This window comes from Paramisgurnus dabryanus, chromosome 12 (genome assembly GCF_030506205.2).
Source record: "Paramisgurnus dabryanus chromosome 12, PD_genome_1.1, whole genome shotgun sequence".
Taxonomy (NCBI): Eukaryota; Metazoa; Chordata; class Actinopteri; order Cypriniformes; family Cobitidae; genus Paramisgurnus; species Paramisgurnus dabryanus.
Genome location: NC_133348.1, coordinates 19136446 through 19158492, shown reverse-complemented (window position 1 = coordinate 19158492; position 22047 = coordinate 19136446). Strand labels below are relative to the sequence as shown.

Here is a 22047-nt window from a genome sequence, read left to right as displayed (position 1 = left end):
AGTGAAGAGACATTAAGCCATTCCAAATTCCAGAGGGTGGAGGGGAGACCCCTTTTGTTGCAAACATTTATAATTTATCGTTCCCTACCCTAGATTATGACAAAACAACACAGTAACATATTACTTTCACTGTGCTTTCCGCACTATTTACAGTATTAGCATATCCAAAGGTGAAAAACACAGGGGGACTTGGGTCATGCCATCTTAACAAAACACCTACAACTTACAACATATGAGAATTTTTATGTAGTTTTTAATAATGACAAATGTTTTATCCAGTTTTAATTTACACATTAAATATAACTTAATTAATTTTCATAGCGTGCCATGCACATTACAACATGTGAAATATGTGGTATGTATTTATACGCTAAGTAAATATTAGCATTAAAACATTGTAAACTTGCAGCATGATCTTTATTGTTGCATAAAGGCCATTACAAAAAAGCATATAAACATGTGGATAGCATGAATTTTACATGTGAAACAAGTGGTGACATGTTTTATTGATGAAAAGGTTTTTGTAAACACCCTAAAGCTGTCTATTAATTTATAGGAAATTATAATGTGATCTGAAAAATACAGCTTGCAATAAGTATTGCTTAAATTACACATCAATTGCACTAAAGTCATGTTTTGAGACAAAAAGTGAGAACTTAGAAGAAAAACCCTCTAACTCTATTTAAAACAAGATGATCCTTTCATGATTTAACACTAGTAATCAATCAAATACATTTTTATTTGTATAGTGCTTTTCACAATGTAGATTGTTGCAATGTTTAAAGAATACATTAAAACAGAAATTAGAAATATACAATTATATCATATGACATAATTTTTTTTCATAATAATATATTTACCAAACTTTTTTCACACTTACATTGAGTCTAACGTGAGGTCACACAAATGTGAAAGTTAGAAGGAGCGTATGTGAACCATATCTCTCCTTCCAAACTTTGAACACCAAATCAACAGGAAATGACACATAATGTGGTAAAAAAACACATAATGTTTCAAATAGTTTAACACAAAAACAATGTGTTAACACATCCTTTCTTACAGTGGACTGTACCCAGTGGAAAAGCCCCCAAAAGTAAGCTGATACGACTCACTCAAACCAAACCGTGGGGTACAATGCAATGGAAAAGCACCATTATACACCAAAGGAAATGTAAAAACGTGAATCACACAAAGGTGCCATTTAACAAATATTTAGATTATTCTGTATTTTTACGTACAGTATTATAGTTGGGACTATTGGATTGCATTCATGCCACCTAAACAACACACCTCCAACTTGCAACATATGAGAATTTAATTTTTTTACAGTTTATACATACAGTAAATATCACTTCATTAATTTTCATAGTGTGCCGTGCACATTACAACATTTGAAATATCATATGGGTGTAAAAACACTAAAGCTGTCCATTAATTTATAGGAAATTATAATGTGATATGAACAATAGAACTTGAAGTATTACATCAATCATATATCAATTGTACTAAAGTCATACTTTGAGACAAAAAAATGAGAACTTAGAAACCCTCTCTATTTAATACAAGATTATACTTTCATGATTTTCCAGTAGTAATCAATCAAATACTTTTTATTTGTGTAGTGCTTTCCGCAATGTACATTGTTAAAATGTAGCTTTACAGAATACATGATATGAAACAGTAAAATAATACAAATATTTAATAATAAGATTTTCTTTTCCTCATAATATATTGCAACCAAATATCTTTCACTCTCACATTGAGTCTAACGTGAGGTCACACAAATGCGGAAGGGAGAAGGAGCGTATGTGAACCACATCTCTCCTTCCAAACTGGGCTCCTCTCCTGGACATTTAGAGACAGTAAACCGCTGCAGTATGGAGGTGAAGAACAGAAAAAGCTCCATACGGGCCAACTGCTCTCCCGCACATGCTCTCTTACCTGTGAGCAAATCAATCAGACAAAATTAAACATTAAAATGTGACATTGACACAAACTCAACATTACATAACAAAAATTTGAAAACCCAGGTAAACTAATTTTTGTGATTGCCGTTTTCTACATGAAATCATCCTATATAATGTAAAGAACATTCTGTGAAAAATAACCTTTTAATATTACTAATACAGTATCTTTAATAATTAAACTGCAATGCTCCAAATCTCATTATTAGATTATGAGACTCAACAACTGTTCAAAGTAATTTTTAAACCATAGAAGATAGGAGCATAAAAGACATGAAAGTATTTTTGATAACTTGAGATGAACAATTTAAATTGTTTTATATGTAAGTATATAACATTATAAAAATCATATCATTTGGTGGTATGCTTACAAAATATTACCTATTGAAAATGGTACGAAGGCATCTCTCTTTCGAAACTGGCCTTTATCACCCAGAAAGTGTTGAGGGTTAAAGGTCTGGGGTGTTTCCCATTCATCTGGATCATTCAGAACTGAAGAAAGGTTTGTTGTAACGGCAGTACCCTAGCAAAAACACGGAAAATGATTATGCAATGACCCTTACACCAAAATGTTTTAAGGATTTTGTGCTAACTTAAGATCATTTTGCTGGAGAACACTACACTAAACTTTTCTAGACTTAATACTAAGCTAGAATAGAATAGAATAGAATAGAATAGAATAGAATAGAATAGAATAGAATAGAATAGAATAGAATAGAATAGAATAGGAATGTTTACCTTTGGAATGAAGTATTTTCCTATCATAGTGTCTTTAGTAGCTAGTTTTGGGAATCCCAGTGGCACAACATTACCAAATCTTTGAATCTCATGCAGTACGGCTTCAGTGTAAGGCATGTGAACTTTGTCAGCCAAGCTTGGTTGACGAATCTGCCCAATGACTTGATCTATCTCTTCTTGGACCTTTACTGAATGACAATACAACAGCTTGTCACATTTAACTATGTCAGATAAGTTGGATAAAAGGATGTTTAATCCCACTTACCCTGTATTTCTGGAAACTTTATCATAAGGAGCAAACCCCAGCGTAATGTGGTTGCTGCTGTCTCTGTCCCAGCTTCAAGCATGTCAAGGCAAGACACCACTAAACTTTCTATATTAAAGCCAGCTTCAGGGTCACTCTTTCTCTGTTAAAAAGTGATCAATATGCTTCAAATTGAATGAAAGGACAACGTATTTTAACACTGACAACAAATTTAGCCAGCTTGTATAACCTTCAAAAATGAAAAAAGCAACTCATGGTGTTTTAAAAGCATAATTAAAGCAAATGTAACTTTATTGACCTTCTCCATCTCTGCCAGGTAGCTGTCTATAAAGTCACGAGGGTTTAAAGGGTCCCAGTCCTCTTTGTGTTTTTTAATCTCTCCCCTAAGGAAATCTGTGATCTTCTTATAGTTGGCAAACATTTTTTGGTGAGGGCCAGGTATGTATTCAAAAAGCCAAGGACACACATTGTACAACTGAAAACAAATAGCACAATTGGTGATGGATTCAGACTGCAGAGTTAAATGCAAAAGACCTTCTATGTTAAAGAAGTCTCTGGAAGTAACTGTATAAAGGGTAATTTTTCACAAATGTTTTCTTAGGTTGTCATCATGGACCAGTACCTGTGTCCTAGTTAAGCCGGCTAGCTGAACACATTCAGTGTCAAGACGCAGAAAGGTTTGGTAATTTTCATCATGATAGTCGAAGCGTTTTCCAAACACCAAGCAGGCAATAATATTTGAGATAGCGCTGTTTAATATGACCTGGGGATTGAATGGTGCTGTCAAAAGGAAAAAAATTCTTATTTAGTTTTTTCCTCTTTGCATAGTTTATAGTTGCCAGCTATTAGCCATAAAAAGAAAACACGAATTCTAGGGATGCACCGATACCACTTTTTTGAAATACGAGTACGAGTACGTGCATTTTAGTACTTGCCGATACCGATACCGAGTACTTAATAAAAAAACATGATTTAAATTTACAGGTAACAGCTTAAGTCATATAATTTAACAAAAAAAACAGAGGACTAGTTTTCCAGTTTGTTGTAAACTCTGCCTCTTTGGACAACACAAGAGGCATTAACCCCTTTCACGCCGCTCAAACATAGACATTTCTCAGACTGTGGGATCGATTCCAGGTATCGGGGGACTTTTAACGAGTACGAGTACTTTAGAAAATGTGGTATCGAGGCCGATACCAGTATCGGTATCGGTGCATCCCTAACGAATTCTGAGCAGTGGTAAATGTGTAAAAGGACACTTTACACCTTATCCAACAACTTGCACAAAGTAGGATTGTTATAAATGACTGTGGGTGCTAACAAGTTAAATTTAAAGGAGTCATATTATAGGGCTAAAAAGCACATTACTTTGTGTATTTGTTGTAATACAATGTGTTCGTGTGGTTTATGGTAAAAAAAATCATTATTTTCCACATACCATACATTTTTAGCACCTCTAAGTCCCGCCCATCTGAAACAGGTCGTTTGGTACAAAGCTCATCGTTGTGAGAAAGCGCGGTGTCAACGGGTGTGAACTGATTAGCCAGCTATCCAGTGCGTTGTGATTGGCTGAATACCTCAGTAACGTAATCGGAAATATGACGCTTCTTGCCAAGTTTTGGAAGATGAGCTCCCAAACAATAGTGAAAGCCACGAGATACTATCATATTTACTACTACCTTATCAACATGAGCCTGAATCGGACCCAGAAAACACGGATGGCTAAGCTAATCTATCAACTTTACCAGCGCGATGTGAGCAGAACGTAACAGATGGTAAGGTAAGGATACTAAAACATAAACCATGTTTGCATTTGTGAACGTAGAAAAAACAACAAGCACTAATCTGCACTTCTCAAATCTAGGGTTTTTTATCATCATTAGGAAATGCATTAAAACAAAGGCGCGTCTCTGCTCAAAACTCGTCTTTAAATGGTCAGTGAGGAAATTTATTTAATATGAAAACATCGGCTACTTACAGGATGTCAGTGTAGTTGCAAAGTTACAATTGCTCCACTTTTTAGATGAAGCCTTTGTGTACATCCAGCGGTTGTACTCTGCGATGTTTAGAAAGTAAACCTCCTTAAAATGTGCAGCACACAATCGAACATTTGGGCTGTACTGTTCTGAAACAGTGTTGTAAATAAAACCTAACCACTGGTTTCTTAATATTTACTCTGTTGGAATGCCAACCAAAGTAGTTTTGCAACGAAACACAGCGTCTCGACATGGCGCAAACAACAATACTACAGCATGATTGAAAGTTACACCCTCTATCTTTGCGTATATATGAGGGCGGTGTTGTGAAAATGTTCAAACCAGTATGACGTCAAACTGCATGGGCGTGTTAAATGAGCCGTTTTAGGTGGGCGTGGATGAGACTTCACATTTAAAAAGAATATCTCTTTGGATTTGAAACTTTAATTTTTGCAACTTTACAGATCTTTTATGTGCACAGACATCATTTAACACTCTAAAAACAAAGGAAAACATGCAATCTGGCAATATGACTCCTTTAAGTAAATATAAGTTTTTAATATCAGATAGATAGATTGTTAGAATTAAATTGTAAGTCATACCCTTTTCCGACTTAAAGGCATCACAAAGGTAAACACACTCTTGCAGCATCCCAAGCTCTAGGTTTTTTTTTCCATCTCCAAAGTTCCTCATATTAAAGAGAGCAAACTTCCTATGCATACGCCACAGATATCCATTGCTCATAACTATGCCTATATGACACATACATATACAGTGTGTTTTGATAAAAAAAATGGCATCTTTAACGCATTGGTTTAGTCAGTGTACTTACCTATTCCCTTAAATGTTTTGTAAAATATGGGAACAGCTGGACGGTCAACAAAGCCATCATGTTCAATCAGGGCCTCCTTTACCAGTTTGTAACCAGAAATGACTACCAGTTTCTGACTGCCCACTCTCAAACCGAATACTTTTCCGTAGACTTCAGTCAACTGAAATTGAAAATATAATGTAACATATATAATAAATATTAAAATGTAAACGCTTATTTATAAACTCAGCTAAAATCCATTAGTGAAATTTTAAGCTGAAGCATGCATCAAGGCAAAATCATGTGTTTAAGTTTTTAAAATACTTTTTCTCCTGTTTTATGTATTTTTTTAGCTTCAACTAATACTACTTTTAAACATGGCTTTGTAGACTACACTTATAGTTAGCTCACTGACAAAATATTAAATGCTCTCTTATTTGTAAGTCGCATAAAAAGTGTGAATAAATGTAAATGAATTCTCTTGCATGCAAATCAGCAAACTATAAAATGTACTCTTACCTTATCCATGGTCTTAAAATTCATCTCAGTAAAGATAGTTCCCAGAAATGGTAAAGACAAGGGTCCCGGGGGGAAATTAGATGGATTCTTATTTTTGAAAACATCATACAAAATCAGTAAAACAAAAATCAAAATCATCCAGCTCTTAAAATCAAGGCTGTCGTAAATGACGTTAAGGATCATGATGTTAAAGGAGATGTAGGATTCTCTGTGAGTGTGCAGACCGAGTATTTGTTCAGGACTGGGAAATGTGAACATTGAAGTGGAGAAGAAGAGAGACATTATATAAGCCATTCCAAATTCCACAAAGTTGCAAACATTTATCATTTATTGTTCCCTACCCTAGATAACGATAAAACAGCACATTATATTACTTTATGTTTTCTGCACTGCTTCATCTTATCCACTAGGCGAAATACACTGCGGGACTTAGGCCAAAACAATGACTCTTATAACACAAACCAGTTGTTTTCACTGAATGTAAAACAGTGTGTTGTTTGACTAATTCTTTAAATTGCAGCATGTGGTTAATAATATATATTATGAATTTTGTTGTAATTTGGAGTATTTTATAACACATGAAACATGTTAAAAGATATTTGGTTCATTCAGTATTTTTACGTACTATACGGTAGTTAGGACTATTGGACTGCATTCATGCCACCTAAACAAAACAGCTTTTGAAAGAATAACATTTAAGAGTTGTTATGTTGAAATCCAAAACGATCTTATTTGACAACAGGCTGATGAGGGAAAAAAAGTGCAATAAGTTTTCTTTGCATTATACCTGCAACTTACAACATGTAATAATTTAAATAGTTTTTAAATGTCAAATGTTTTATCCAGTTTACATACAATAAATATCACATAAATCATTTACATTTATGCCATGCACATTACAACATGTAAAACAAGTGGTATGTATCTATACACTATTTTAGCATTAAAACATTGTAAATGTGCAGCATGGTCTTATATTGTTGCATTAAAGCCCTTACAGAAAGCAAATGAACTTCATGTTTTTCACACGTGGACAGCATGAATTTCACATATGAAACAAGTGGCGATTTGTTTTTCTTGTGTGATCCCATGGGTTTTTGCACATGTGAAATGTATGTGGCTTTTCCTGTAAGGGGGAAAACTTGGTACAATCACGGATGTTGCCAGACGGTCTCATTAAAGGGGCCATGACATGAAAATCTGACTTTTTCCATGTTTAAGTGCTATGATTGGGTCCCTAGTGATGCTATCAACCTAGAAAATTTGAAAAAGATCAACCCAGTAACTTAGTTTTGGTAAACCATTCTCTACAAGCACATGAAAAAATAGGTCATTGAAATTTGGCTCTCCTTATGATGTCATAAGGAGCTCTTATTATAATAATCCAACCCCTTAATCCAACCACAGCACTGCCATTTAGTGCAGAGAGAAAATAATTCACAGAACAATTGAGTTTCAATTTCAACAAACCACCACCATTGTGATCAGTGTTTGCACTTGATCTGCACATGTGCATTTTAGAGGACACACCCAAAACGGCACATTTTTGCACACACCTACAAAGTGGCAATTTTAACATGCTATAATAAATTATTGATATGGTATTTTGAGCTAAAACTTCACACATGTGCTCTGGGGACACCAAAGATGTATTTGACATCTTGAAAAAGTCCTGTGACATGGGCCCTTTAAGAAAAAAAAAACAAGAAAACATGCTGTATGGCATTAATGGGGATTTTCAAACATTCTGGGTTTTACCCATGTTAAAATATTGTTTTTATTGATGGAAAGGTTCCATAAGGGTGTAAAAACACTAAACCTGCCCATTTATTTATAGGAAAACTAATATGAAGAATAAAACTTGAAGTATTGCTTCAATAAAACATCAGGTGCATTGAAGTCATACTGTGAGACAAAAAACTTTATCATAAAGAGCAAACCCCAGCGTAATGTTGTTGTTGCAGTCTCTGTCCCAGCTTCAACCATGTCAAGGCAAGACACCACTAAACTGTGAGGGACAAACAAGTTAAAAAATAAAACTGTTAGTTTTTAATATCGGATAGATAGACTGTTAGAATTAAATTCTAGGTCATACCCTTTTCTGACTTAAAGGCATCACAAAGGTAAACACACTCCTGCAGGATCCTAAGCTCAAGGTTTTTTTCCATCTCCAAAGTTCCTCAAATGAAAGAGAGCAAATTTCCTATGCATGTGCCACAGATATCCGTTGCTCATAGTTATGCCTATATGACACATACATATAGTGTGTTTTGATAACAAACTTATTGTATTAGAAGAACCAAATTTGGGATTACTTAAATTTGACATCTTTAACACAAAGGTCAGTTTAGTCAGTGTACTTACAAAAACATCATGTTCAATCAGGGCCTCCTTTACCAGTTTAAAACCAGAAATGACTACCAGTTTCTGATTGCCCACTCTCCAACTAAATACATTCCCGTAGACGTCAGTCAACTGAAATTGAAAATATAATGTAACATATATAATAAATATTAAAACATAAATGCTTTTTTATAAGCACATTTTTTTAAATACTTTATCTGCTATGTTTTATTAATGTTTCCTTTTGAGGGACCTCAACACTGTGCCACGAAATGACATTTTGGGGAACGCCACCAGCATTCGCGCATCTGAATAATTTGTGAACGTAGTCCATCTAATAGGCTATGAGAGATGACGTCTCGAGTGCGACGGATACCGGAAGGCATAAAAGGGAAGTGCAAACAGCGGATGTCAGCTTAAGTCAATCAGCATGGGCTTTGTGTGAAATTGTCAAGTTGTCCTACTGTAAAAATCTATGAATAAGTCAGACTAGTTTAAAATAGTTGTAATGGCTAGTAAGGCAGTTCAAGAGGTGTGCTGTTCCCTGCCCTTGCTTTATTAGGACAGAAACACACATGAGCTGTATACAGTGTTTGGGGGGGGGCAGAGCATGCTCAGGCAGCTCTCAATGGAGATGCCTGTGAGTATTCCGAGAGTCTCTCGCTGAAGTCATTCCACTCCCCGGCAGCTTTATTTGATGAAGAGGGCAATATTAGCATTCCTCAGGGTTTGGGACCTGTGTCACAGCGTCTTACATTGTGGGATGGCAAATGGAGATAGTGATTTTTTCCCTTTTTGTGAGTGCAGGAATCGAGTGGGTACATAAGTCTGTATTTTTAAAGGGTGAAGGTAAGCGGGTTCTGATCCAGTGGGGTTTTAAAGGCCAGACGCATAGAGCTTTGAATTTGATGCAAGCTGCTATAGGAAGCCAGTTTAACCTGACAAAGAGAGGAGTGACATGCGCCATCTTTGGCTCATTGAAGCGCACTCTTGACGCTGCATTCTGGATCATCTGTAAGGGTTTGGTTGTACAGGCTGGGAGTCCGGCCAGTAATGCATTGCAATAGTCCATTCTGGAAAGGACAAGAGTCTGGACTAGGACTTGTATAACATGCTAAGATAGGAAAGGTCTAATTTTACCAATGTTGTAAGAATTAATCTACAAGATCTGAAGGTGCTGGTAACATGCTCCGTTAAGCTATGCTGATCATCAATGACCACTCCCAGTTTTCTGGTTGTCCTGGGAGGCATAATGGTCGAAGAACCTAGCTGAATGCAAAGGTTGTAATGAATCTTAGGGTCAGATGATCTGACAACCAGTTGCATCTTTGCAAGGTTTAGCTGGAGATGGTGATCCTTCATCCAGAGTGAGATGTCACTCAGGCATGCTGAGATGCGGGCAGAAACCGTGGGATCATCAGGCTGGAACGGCAAGTGGAGTTGTGTGTCACCGCATAGCATTGGTAGGAAAAGCCATGTTTCCAAATGACAGAACCTAGAGATGTCATGTATTTCAAAAATAGCAGTGGTCCAAGCACTGAGCCTTGAGGTACCCCGGTATTGAGACATTGGGGTTCGTTGATGTCACCTCCCCAGGATACTCTAAATGACCTAACTGAGGGGCAGACTTGAAACAAAGTAACCAGAGACACTCATCGCCCTGTGGGTTATAAGGATGATGTGGTGATTGACAGTGACAAAAGCGGCAGATAGATCCATCTGTAGGGTCAGTACATATGATTTGGAGGTTCCCCTTGCCTTCCTTAGGGGTGACTGAGAGCAGCACAGGTCTCTGTGGAGTGACAGAAAGTGACACAAAGAAAGAAGCAATATCGTCAGCTGCTAAGTCAGAAAGAGAAGAGTATAGAAAGTCTTAAAGAGAGCACGAGAGTCTGGTGAGCTGTTGATTTTTGAGTGATAATACTGAGTTTTAGCAGAGTAGACATTCGTGGAGAAAGAGGCAAGGACGAGACTGATAGAGACAGAGATTGGTAGGATCTTTCGATTTGTGCCATTTTCTCTTTGTAGCCCTGTGCCTGAAGCAATGCTCACGGAGAACATCAGATAGCCAAGGGGCGGACGATGTGTAGAGTAAGTGTGGAGTATACATTACATTTATTGTGCTTTGCGTAAGGCTGATGCCAGACACTCACTAACTACTTTTAAGAACCAGAACTTTCTATAGATTATAGTGGACTTCCCACGGAGTCACATTTGGGTTTTCAAACATCACACCTTCATGCACTTTGCAGACCCACCGCCATATGTCTGCTCCTCTCTCCCGGATGCATTTTCCGTGATCTCTATGTAATAAAGGCTTAAGACCTGTAAACCAACACTCCACTGTATGCAGATTAGATGCAGCCCCCGGGTCAACAAGACCCAATCACTACCAAATTTCTATCATTATTAAAATGCTTTGTTTGCACTTTCCTTTTATGCCTTTAGGTATCCGTCGCAGTTGTGATGTCATCTCACATCACCTTTAAGACAGACTAGTTTCACAAATTATTGAGTTGCGCGAACACTGGTGGCGTTCCCCAAAATGTCATGACAGAGGTTTGAGCCGTAACTGAGATGTTTTATAGCTTCAACTAATAATACTTGTAAACATGGCTTTGTAGACTACACTTGTAATTGTTAGCGCAATGACAAAATGTTAAATGTTTCCTTATTTGTAAGTCGCAAATAAAATGTTAATTATCTGGCAAGCAAATCAGCGAACTATAAAATTTATTCTTACCTTATCCATGGTCTTAAAATCCATCTCAGTAAAGATAGTTCCCAGAAATGGTAAAGACAAGGGTCCCGGGGGGAAATTAGATGGATTCTTATTTTTGAAAACATCATACAAAATCATTAAAACAAAAATCAAAATCATACAGCTCTTAAAATCAAGGCTGTCGTAAATGACGTTTAGGATCATGATGTTAAAGGAGATGTACAGTGTACAGACCAAGTATTTGTTCAGGACTGGGAAATGTGAACATTGGAGTGGAGGAGAGGAGAGACATTATATAAGCCATTCCAAATCCCAGAGGGTGGAGAAGAGACCCCCAAAGAAACAAACATTTATCATTTATTGTTTCCTACCCTAATAACGACAAAACAGCACAGTAAAATATTGTACTTTTATTGTGTTTTGTGCACTGCTACAGTATTCATCTTATCCACAGGATGAAACACACAGCGGGACTTACGCCAAAACAATGACTCTTATACAAACCAATGCTTTTCACTGAATGTAAAACATACAATGTGTTTTACATGGCAGCATGTGGTTAATAATACATATTTTGTTGTAATTTAGAGTATTTTATTGCATATGGAACATGTTAAAGTGCACCTATTACATTGCTAAAAACCAAAGTTATTTTGTGTATTTGGTATAATACAATGTGTTTCACGTGGTTTATGCTTAAAAAACACATTATTTTCCACATACTGTACATTTTGTAGCTCTAGATTTCCCTCTCTTTCTGAAACGCATGGATTTGAAAAGCTCTGTGTCCCTGATTGGCCAGCTAATCTGTACGTTGTGATTGACCTGAATACCTCTGACGTCAGCTGTAAATGTGTTACCATGTTAGAAAGATTTGCGCACAATGCAATGCTAACAGGAGTTAACTGACAGGGTGTGAGTCCAAAGTGGGAGGAATTATAATAATGTCGGTCTTGTCTACATCAAGTAAACTGTTGCCTGAAATCTGTGTGTTTTGTTGTAGTACAAGAAAAGAGATTTACGTTGAAGACGATAACTCACGTCATCGTTTACATTACCTTTTGCATATTGTTTACATGTACTAATACACCAAAGGAAATGTAAAAACGTGCATCGGACAATAGGTGCTCTTTAACAGATATGTGTTTGATTCTGTATTTTTCGAAACAGTATTATGGTTGGGACTATTGGACTGCATTCATGCCACCTAAGCAACACCCTGTAACTTGCAACATATGAGAATTTACATTTTTTACAGTTTGTACATACAGTAAATATCACTTAATTAATTTTCATAGTGTGCCGTGCACATTACAACATGTGAAATAACATATGGGTGTAAAAACACTAAAGCTGTCCATTAATTTATAGGAAATTATAATGTGATATGAACAATAGAACTTGAAGGATTACATCAATCACATATCAATTGTACTAAAGTCATACTTTGAAACAAAAAGTAAGAAAAACCCTCTCTATTTAAAACAAGGTCATACTTTCATGATTTTCCCTAGTAATCAATGAAATACTTTTTATTTGTGTAGTACTTTTTACAATGTAGCTTTACAGAATGCATAAAACAGAAATGATATAAAACAGTAAAATATTCAATAATAAGATTTTCTTTTCCTCATAATATATTGCAACCAAAAGTGTTTCACTCTCACATTGAGTCTAACGTGAGGTCACACAAATGCGGAAGGGAGAAGGAGCGTATGTGAACCATATCTCTCCTTCCAAAGTGGGCTCCTCTCCTGGACATTTAGAGACGGTAAACCGCTGCAGTATGGAGGTGAAGAACAGAAAAAGCTCCATACGGGCCAGCAGCTCTCCCACACATGATCTCTTACCTATCAGAAAATCAGTCAGACAAAATTAAACATTAAAATGTGACAATGACACAAACTCAACATTACATGTATAAAAATTGTGAAAACCCAAGTAAACTCATTTTTGTGATTGCTGTTTTCTACATGAACTCATCCTATATAATGTAAAGAACATAAAAAATATTACCCTTTAATATTACCAATATCTTTAATAATCAAACTGTGATGCTTCAAATCTCATTATTAGATTATGAGTCAACAACTGTTCAAAGTAATTTTAAAAATCGTAGATAGTAGGAGCATAAAATACATGAATGCATTTTTGATAATATTGACTGTTGTGTAAGCAGGACATTAAGGTTATTTTTAAACTTTATGTAAGTTTTGCTAAAATCACTTGAGATGTTATATCAAGAGAGTAACATTGGAAAATGTTTTATATGTAAGCATATTTGGTGATTATATGCTTACAAAATATTACCTGCTGAAAATGGTATAAAGGCATCTTTCTTTCGAAGCTTGCCCTTATCATCCAGAAAGTGTTGAGGGTTAAAGGTCTGAGGTGTTTCCCATTCATCTGGATCATTCAGAACTGAAGACAGATTTGTTGTAATGTCGGTGCCCTAACAAAACATGGAAAATTATTATGCAATAACTTTTCCAGGAATAGAATAGAATAGAATAGAATAGAATAGAATAGAATAGAATAGAATAGAATAGAATAGAATAGAATAGAATAGAATAGAATAGAATAGAATAAAATAGGAATGTGTACCTTTGGAATGAAGTATTTTCCTATCATAGTATCTTTAGCAGCTAGTTTTGGGAATCCCAGTGGCACGGCATTACCAAATCTCTGTATCTCATTGATAACAGCTTCAGTGTAAGGCATGTTAACCTTGTCAGCCAAGCTGGGTTGACGAATCTGGCCAATGACTCGATCTATCTCTTCTTGGACCTTTACTGAATGACAATACAACATAGCTTGTCACATTTAACAATGTAAGATAAGCTGGATAAAAAAAATATGTTTAATCCCACTCACCCTGTATTTCTGGAAACTTTATCATAAAGAGCAAACCCCAGCGTAATGTTGTTGTTGCCGTCTCTGTCCCAGCTTCAACCAGGTCAAGGCAAGACACCACTAAACTTTCCATATTAAAGCCAGCTTCAGGGTCACTCTTTTTCTGTTAAAAGTGATCAACAAGCTTCAAATTGAATGAAAGGATAACATATTTTAACATCAGTATAACCTTCAAAAATGAAAAAAGCAACTCATGGTGTTTTAAAAGCATAATTAAAGCAAATGTAACTTTATTGACCTTCTCCATCTCTGCCAGGTAGCTGTCTATAAAGTCACGAGGGTTTAAAGGGTCCCAGTCCTCTTTGTGTTTTTTAATCTCTCCCCTAAGGAAATCTGTGATCTTCTTATAGTTGGCAAACATTTTTTGGTGAGGGCCAGGTATGTATTCAAAAAGCCAAGGACACACATTGTACAACTGAAAACAAATAGCACAATTGGTGATGGTTACAGACTGCAGAGTTAAATGCAAAAGACCTTCTTTGTTAAAGAAGTCTCTGGAAGTAAATGTTTAAAGGATAATTTTTCACAAATGTTTTCTTAGGTTGTCATCATGGAACAGTACCTGTGTCCTAGTTAAGCCTACTAGTTGAACACATTCAGTGTCAAGGCGCAGAAAGGTTTGGTAATTTTCATCATGATAGTCGAAGCGTTGTCCAAACACCAAGCAGGCAATGATATTTGAGATAGCGCTGTTTAATATGACCTGGGGATTGAATGGTGCTGTCAGAGAGAAAATACAGATGTTTAAATCAGATTCAGTTTGTTCCACTTAGCATGATTTATAGTTGCCAGCTATGGGAAAACATCAGGAGAAATGTTAGCCATAAAAAGAAAGAACAGAGGAAACTGAGCAGTGGTAAACATGTGTAAAAGTAAACAGAGAAACTTTACCCCTCATTCAACAACTTGCACAAAGTAGGATTGTTATAAATTACTGTTAGTGCCAACAAGTCGTAGGTCATACCCTTTTCTGACTTAAAGGCATCACAAAGGTAAACACACTCTTGCAGGATCCCAAGCTCAAGGTTTTTTTTTCCATCTCCAAAGTTCCTCAAATGAAAGAGAGCAAACTTCCTATGCATACGCCACAGATATCCGTTGCTCATAGTTATGCCTATATGACACATACATATACAGTGTGTTTTGATAACAAAATTTGGCATCTTTAACGCAAAGGTCAGTGTAGTCAGTGTACTTACCTAATCCCTTAAATGTTTTGTGAAATATGGGAACCGCTGGACGGTCAACAAAGCCATCATGTTCAATCAGGGCCTCCTTTACCAGTTTATAACCAGAAATGACTACCAGTTTCTGACTGCCCACTCTCAAACTAAATACATTCCCGTAGACTTCAGTCAACTGAAATTGAAAATATAATGTAACATATATAATAAATATTAAAACATAAACGCTTATTTATAAACTCAGCTAAAATCCATTAGTGAAATTTAAAGCTGAAGCATGCATCAAGGCAAAATCATGTGTTTAAGTTTTTAAAATACTTTTTCTCCTGTTTTATGTATGTTTTGTAGCTTCAACTAATACTACTTGTAAACATGGCTTTGTAGACTACACTTATAGTTAGCTCACTGACAAAATGTTAAATGTTCTCTTATTTGTAAGTCGCAAAAAAGTGTGAATAAATGTAAACGAATTCTCTTGCATGCAATTCTGCAAACTATAAAATGTACTCTTACCTTATCCATGGTCTTAAAATCCATCTCAGTAAAGATAGTTCCCAGAAATGGTAAAGACAAGGGTCCCGGGGGGAAATTAGATGGATTCTTATTTTTGAAGACATCATACAGAATCAGTAAAACAAAAATCAAAATCATCCAGCTCTTAAAATCAAGGCTGTCGTAAATGACGTTAAGGATCATGATGTTAAAGGAGATGCAGGATTCTCTGTGAGTGTACAGACCGAGTATTTGTTCAGGACTGGGAAATGTGAACATTGGAGTAGAGAGACATTATATAAGCCATTCCAAATTCCAGAGGGTGGAGGGGAAACCCCTACAGTTGAAAAACATTTATCATTTATCGTCCCCTACCCTAGATAACGATAAAACAGCACAGTATATTACTTTATGTTTTCTGCACTGCTTCATCTTATCCACTAGGTGAAATACACAGCAGGACTTGGGGCAAAACAATGACTCTTATAACAAAAAGTTGTTTTCACTGAATGTAAAACAGTCTTTGAAAGAATAACATTTAACAGTTGTTTTGTTGAAATCCAAAACGATCTTATTTGACAACAGGCTGATGAGGGCAAAAAAGTGCAATAATTTTTCTTTGCATTATACCTGCAACTTATAACATATAATAATAAAATGTTGTTTTTAAATTACACATTTTTTATCCAGTTTTAATTTACATATAGTAAATATCACATAAATAATTTACATTTATGCCGTACACATTACAACGTGTAAACAATGTGGTATGTATCTATACACTATTAGCATTAAAACGTTGTAAATGTGTTGCATTAAAGACCCTACAGAAAGCATATGAACTTCAGGTTTTTCACATGTGAACAGCATGAATTTCACATGTGAAACAAGCAGTGACTTGTTTTTCTTGTGTGATCCCATGGGTTTTTGCACATGTCAAATTGATGTGGCTTTTCCTGTAAGGGGGAAAACTTTGTACAATCACGGATGTTGCCAGACGGTCTCATTAAGAAAAACAAACAAGAAAACATGCTGTATGACAATAATGGGGATTTTCAAACATTCTGTGTTTTACCCATGTTAAAATATTGTTTTTATTGATGGAAAGGTTCCATAAGGGTGTAAAAACACTAAAGCTGCCCAATAATTTATAGGAAAACTAATATGAAGAATAAAACTTGAAGTATTGCTTCATTAACACATCAGATAAATTGAAGTCATACTTTGAGACAAAAAAGTCAGAACTTAGAAGAAAAACCCTATCTATTTAATACAAAATTATCCTTTTATGATTTTCCATTATTACAGTAAATCAATCAAATAATTTCTTATTTTTATTATGCTTTCTGCAATGTTGCAATGTAATAAAGGTACAAAAGTTATCATTGGGACAAAAAGGTACACCTTTGTACCCAAAGAGTGCATATTAGTACGTCAGAAGGTACATATTGGTAGTTCAAAGATACATATTTGTACCTAACTGGTACATATAGGACCTTTTTTAAAGGGTACTGCCCCAGTGACAACTTTTGTACCTTTATTTCTGACAGTGAAGCTTTACAGAACACATGAACACAGATATGATATAAAACTGTAAAATAATGAAAATATCCAATAATATCATAAAATATTCGATAGACATCATTTGTAAGATTTTCTTTTTCCTTATAATATACAGTAAACAAACGTGTTTGACTCTGGTACAAAGTCTAACGTGAGGTCACACAAATGCTGAAGGGAGAAGGAGCGTATGTGAACCACATCTCTCCTTCCAAAGTGGGCTCCTCTCCTGGACATTTAGAGAAGGTAAACCGCTGCAGCATGGTGGTGAAGAAAAGAAAAAGCTCCATACGAGCCAGCTGCTCTCCCAAGCATGATCTCTTACCTATGAGCAAATCAATCAGACAAACTAAACATTAAAATGTGACATTGACACAAATATAATGACTCAACATAACATGCATGGAGGATAGCAATGGTCTTCATAAGAGCTAATATAAATTAACATTCTTAAGTGCAGACATGTACTTTGTATATTCGAACAAACTGTTGTCATTGTCACCCAATTAAAAATAATCACACAGCATGTGTTCTGATACATTTTTCAATGTCAAATATTTCAGTCAAATACATTGCTGTCATGATTAAATGTAAGCATACCCCATACTAAACATCATATCATGTGGTGATATTTGCCTACAAAATATTACCTGCTGAAAATGGTATAAAGGCATCTCTCTTTCGAAGCTGGCCCTTATCATCCAGAAAGTGTTGAGGGTTAAAGGTCTGGGGTGTTTCCCATTCATCTGGATCATTCAGAACTGAAGACAGGTTTGTTGTAAGGACGGTGCCCTAACGAAAACGTGGAAAATTATACTGCAATGTGTTCTGCAAAATGTCTTAAGGATTGTATACTAAATTAAGATTACTTTGCTACACTAGACTAAACTTTTCTAAGACTAAACCAAACATTAAATTAAAATCGAATAGAATAGGAATGTTTACCTTTGGAACAATGTATTTCCCAATCATAGTGTCTTTAACAGCTTGTTTCGAGGGTCCCAGTGGCAGAACATTACCAAATCTTTGTATCTCATTCAGTACGGCTTCAGTATAAGGCATGTTAACTTTGTCAGCCAAGCTGGGTTGACGAATCTGGCCAATGACTCGATCTATCTCTTCTTGGACCTTTACTGAATGACAATACAACATACCTTGTCACACTTAAACATTTAAAGTGAAAAATAAGTTTGATAAATATATATTTTTATCCCACTCACCCTGTATTTCTGGAAACTTTATCATAAAGAGCAAACCCCAGCGTAATGTGGTTGTTGACGTCTCTGTCCCAGCTTCAAACAGGTCAAGGCAAGACACAACTAAACTTTCTATATTAAAGCCAGCTTCAGGGTCACTCTTTCTCTGTTAAAAGTGAAAATCAACATCTATTGAATTAAATCAAATGTATGCACATATCTATTTGTGTGAAATCCAGGCTAAAGTCTCATAATCTAATTGTGAGATTAAGGGCATCACAGTTTATACTCATTGATTTGATATTGATTGTAATCTTTGACATGACCATACTCACTTAATATTAAAGATATCAAGATTTATTATGTAAGATGATTTTATGTAAAAAAAAGAGTGGATCGCAGAAAATGACTTTATGGGTTTCAGAGGAAACAACTCCATATTTTAACACTGATTGGATATTGTAACCTTGTAAAAATGTAGTGACCTTCTCCATCTCTGCCAGGTAGGTGTCTATAAAGTCACGAGGGTTTAAAGGGTCCCAGTCCTCTCTGTGTTTTTTAATCTCTCCCCTCAGAAAATCTGTGATCTTCTTATAGTTGGCAAACATTTTTTGGTGAGGGCCAGGTATGTATTCAAAAAGCCAAGGACACACATTGTACAACTGAAAAAGATTAGCACAATTAGCAACAAATACTTATAATAGTGTTACATGCTAAAGATGTTTATATGAATTACATAAAAAGAACAAACTTTTGAAATGCATCTGTATTTTCTTTTAAGGGTTATTTGCAAATGGTTTCTTAGCATTTTCTGTTTTCATCATGAACCCATACCTGTACCCTAGGTGAGCCAGATAGCTGAATGCATTCAGTGTCAAGGCGCAGGATGTTTTGGTAATATTCATCATGATAGTCAAAGCGCTGTCCAAATAACAAGCAGGCAATGACATTCGAGATAGCACTGTTTAATGTGACCTGCGGATTGAATGGTCCTGTCAGACAGAAAACACAATTATTTATTTTCATAAGTATAATGATAAATGCATATATGCTTGTATTCAGCTCACCCTTTTCTGCCCTAAAAGCATCACACAGGCAAACACACTCTTGCTGGATGCCAAGCTCGAGGCTTTTCTTTCCCTCTCCAAAGGTTCGTAGATGGGATACAGTAAACTTCCTATGCATGTGCCACATGTATCCATTACTCGATATCATCCCTTAATATATAACAACACAGTTTGAATAAATAAAAGCAGTGAAAACCTTTGTTTAGGCATTGAAGTCAAAATGTGGGTACTTACCTAGTCCCTTAAAAAATTTGTCAAACAGAGGAATTTTTGGTCGGTCGACGAAGCAGTCAATCTGGCCAATCAGGGCCTCTTTTACCAGTTTGTATCCAGACACTATTACCATTTTCTGACTGCCCACTTTTAAGCTGAATATCTTCCCATAGACTTCAGTCAACTAAAATAAAGCATAATGCATTAAAAAATGCATAAGTTTCTGGTGGTTGACTGCAACATTTTGCAGTCATGCAGTTTATCAAATAAGGATATCAAACTGTATAATTGACCCCATTTGCCCAGCTTTTTTACTCTGTGGTCTCTTTTTGCACATAAAATAATTTAATCAATCAAAAAATATATGTCTTCATTTTTACTCTCCTTCTGTTGTAAGGGGTTTGAATGTTGGGATAGAGGATGTTCCTTAAAAAGTTCAATAAAAATAAAGTAAAAAAAATATATATATATGTCTTTTATTTATTTGATAAGTAGTCATGTTGGACCACCAGCTTAAAGTAAATGCATGATACATGACAAGACCTCACAAAGGAACCATGGGAGTTTATATAATAAAAAGTGACAGCTGGAGACAATCAGAATATTAACAGGAAAGCCAAATCACACTTAACAGGAGCGCAAACTAAAAGTCACAAAAGTCAACAAAAGTGCCTGCACATCAGTCAATCTGCCACAGTTTGTTTATTAATGATTGATTTACTGTACATTCTGTTTTTTACATATCGCTCATAACATTTTTGTCCAGAAATAGTTCATTAAATAAATCATTACACTCTGAAATTAAACAAATGAACAAATTATAATTTTGCTCCCACCTTATCCATGGTCTTAAAATCCATTTCAGTAAAGACATTTCCCAGGAATGGTAAAGGCCAAGGTCCCGGGGGAGAATTGTACGGATTCTTATTCTTAATAACATCTACTAGAAGCAGAAAAACAACAAATAAAAAAACCCAGCATTTAAAATCAAGGCTGTTGAATATAACTTGTAGGATCATGGTGTTTGGATCAACTGATTGAGTGTCTCTAGACAACGAGCATTTGCACTCTGCAGCCTATAAATATTTATGTAGTTTTTGTCCAAGACTGGGAAATGTGGACAATAGAGGGGGGTTGGATAAACATTACATAACCACTTTAAATTCCTGGACAGAGGAAAGAGACACCTATGCTAAGAGCGCCCCCCACAGGCCTATTATATTCTGGTTACATTTTCCGGTAACACTTTTACAAGAGGCTTGTATTTGTTAACAATTAGTTAATGCATTAGCTAACATGAACTTTTAATTGACAAAAATGGTTCCCTGTGAGCCAGTGAACTACTTTTAGTGCTATTTAGCACATTTTAGCACATGTTAGCTATTTAGCACATTTTTAGATGCAGAAAAATAAATGAGACTTTTGTATCTTTCTCTATTTTTATATTTCAGTTTTACTATAATGAGTTTTTAATGAATAAAAATTGTGGTCATTATATACTTCCTTTGTGTGGGGAAGTAATAAAATAATAAAACGACAAATATTATCATAATTATATAATACATTTTTTGCCGTATGCATTGACGTCAACTTTCCACGTGACCACGCAGGAGCACGCCCTGTTGAGTGGCAAACGTTCAACAAAATGGCTGGTTTTCATAGTGGCTGCTTTGAAAATGCCATTAAAACTAACTATTATCAGCTTAAATTGAATTTAATTAGACTTGATAGCAGAGGTGGACAATACTTAGTTACATTAGTTACATTTTCCAAGCATCTGTGCTTTATTAGGGTGTTTTGTTTTGTTTTGTTTTGGGAAAATTTTTACTTCACTACATTCTAAAGCATAGAATCATACTGTGAATTCTTTAATATCGCATATTAAAGTTTATTTAATACCTAATTACATTAAAATTGTGTACTTTTACTTGAGTGAAAGTACGTTAATGTACTTAAATATTAAATGTAAAACATAAATGTATGTTTTGAAATGTAATAGAGTAAAAATTATCATAATATGCTTTGAATTGTATTTTTCCAAAAATACTTGAACAAATACATTTAAGTAGAAAATAAAACCTCTG

General features: G+C 35.4%; 3 protein-coding genes and 1 pseudogene across 4 annotated transcripts; all 4 read right to left on the bottom strand.

Moving 5' to 3' along the window:
• Positions 1 to 1205: 1205 nt before the first annotated feature.
• LOC135738886 (cytochrome P450 2J2-like) lies at positions 1206 to 8263 on the bottom strand. Its single transcript, XM_065257063.2, has 9 exons — positions 6274 to 8263; positions 5776 to 5935; positions 5546 to 5695; positions 3590 to 3747; positions 3266 to 3442; positions 2968 to 3109; positions 2703 to 2890; positions 2346 to 2487; positions 1206 to 1941 (listed from the first exon to the last, which is right to left on the bottom strand). Exons 1-9 carry the CDS (start codon positions 6598 to 6600, stop codon positions 1766 to 1768), a joined length of 1620 nt encoding a protein of 539 aa, XP_065113135.1. The 5' UTR covers positions 6601 to 8263; the 3' UTR covers positions 1206 to 1765.
• Positions 8264 to 8357: 94 nt separating this feature from the next.
• LOC141283058 (cytochrome P450 2J6-like) lies at positions 8358 to 11551 on the bottom strand (annotated as a pseudogene).
• Positions 11552 to 11751: 200 nt separating this feature from the next.
• Positions 11752 to 16206, bottom strand: LOC135738883 (cytochrome P450 2J2-like). Of its 2 annotated transcripts, XM_065257060.2 has the most exons (9): positions 15949 to 16206; positions 15451 to 15610; positions 15216 to 15365; positions 14814 to 14971; positions 14490 to 14666; positions 14213 to 14354; positions 13943 to 14130; positions 13649 to 13790; positions 11752 to 13188 (listed from the first exon to the last, which is right to left on the bottom strand). In XM_065257060.2, exons 1-9 carry the CDS (start codon positions 16204 to 16206, stop codon positions 13013 to 13015), a joined length of 1551 nt encoding a protein of 516 aa, XP_065113132.1. In that variant the 3' UTR covers positions 11752 to 13012. The 2 variants fall into 2 exon arrangements, with proteins under 2 accessions (XP_065113132.1, XP_073667528.1); XM_073811427.1 differs by lacking the exon at positions 15216 to 15365.
• On the bottom strand, positions 16021 to 21061 carry cyp2ad3 (cytochrome P450, family 2, subfamily AD, polypeptide 3). Its single transcript, XM_065257062.2, has 9 exons — positions 20800 to 21061; positions 19985 to 20147; positions 19751 to 19900; positions 19518 to 19675; positions 19169 to 19345; positions 18708 to 18849; positions 18433 to 18620; positions 18138 to 18279; positions 16021 to 17812 (listed from the first exon to the last, which is right to left on the bottom strand). Exons 1-9 carry the CDS (start codon positions 20980 to 20982, stop codon positions 17637 to 17639), a joined length of 1479 nt encoding a protein of 492 aa, XP_065113134.1. The 5' UTR covers positions 20983 to 21061; the 3' UTR covers positions 16021 to 17636.
• Between the last annotated feature and the right edge of the window lie 986 nt (positions 21062 to 22047).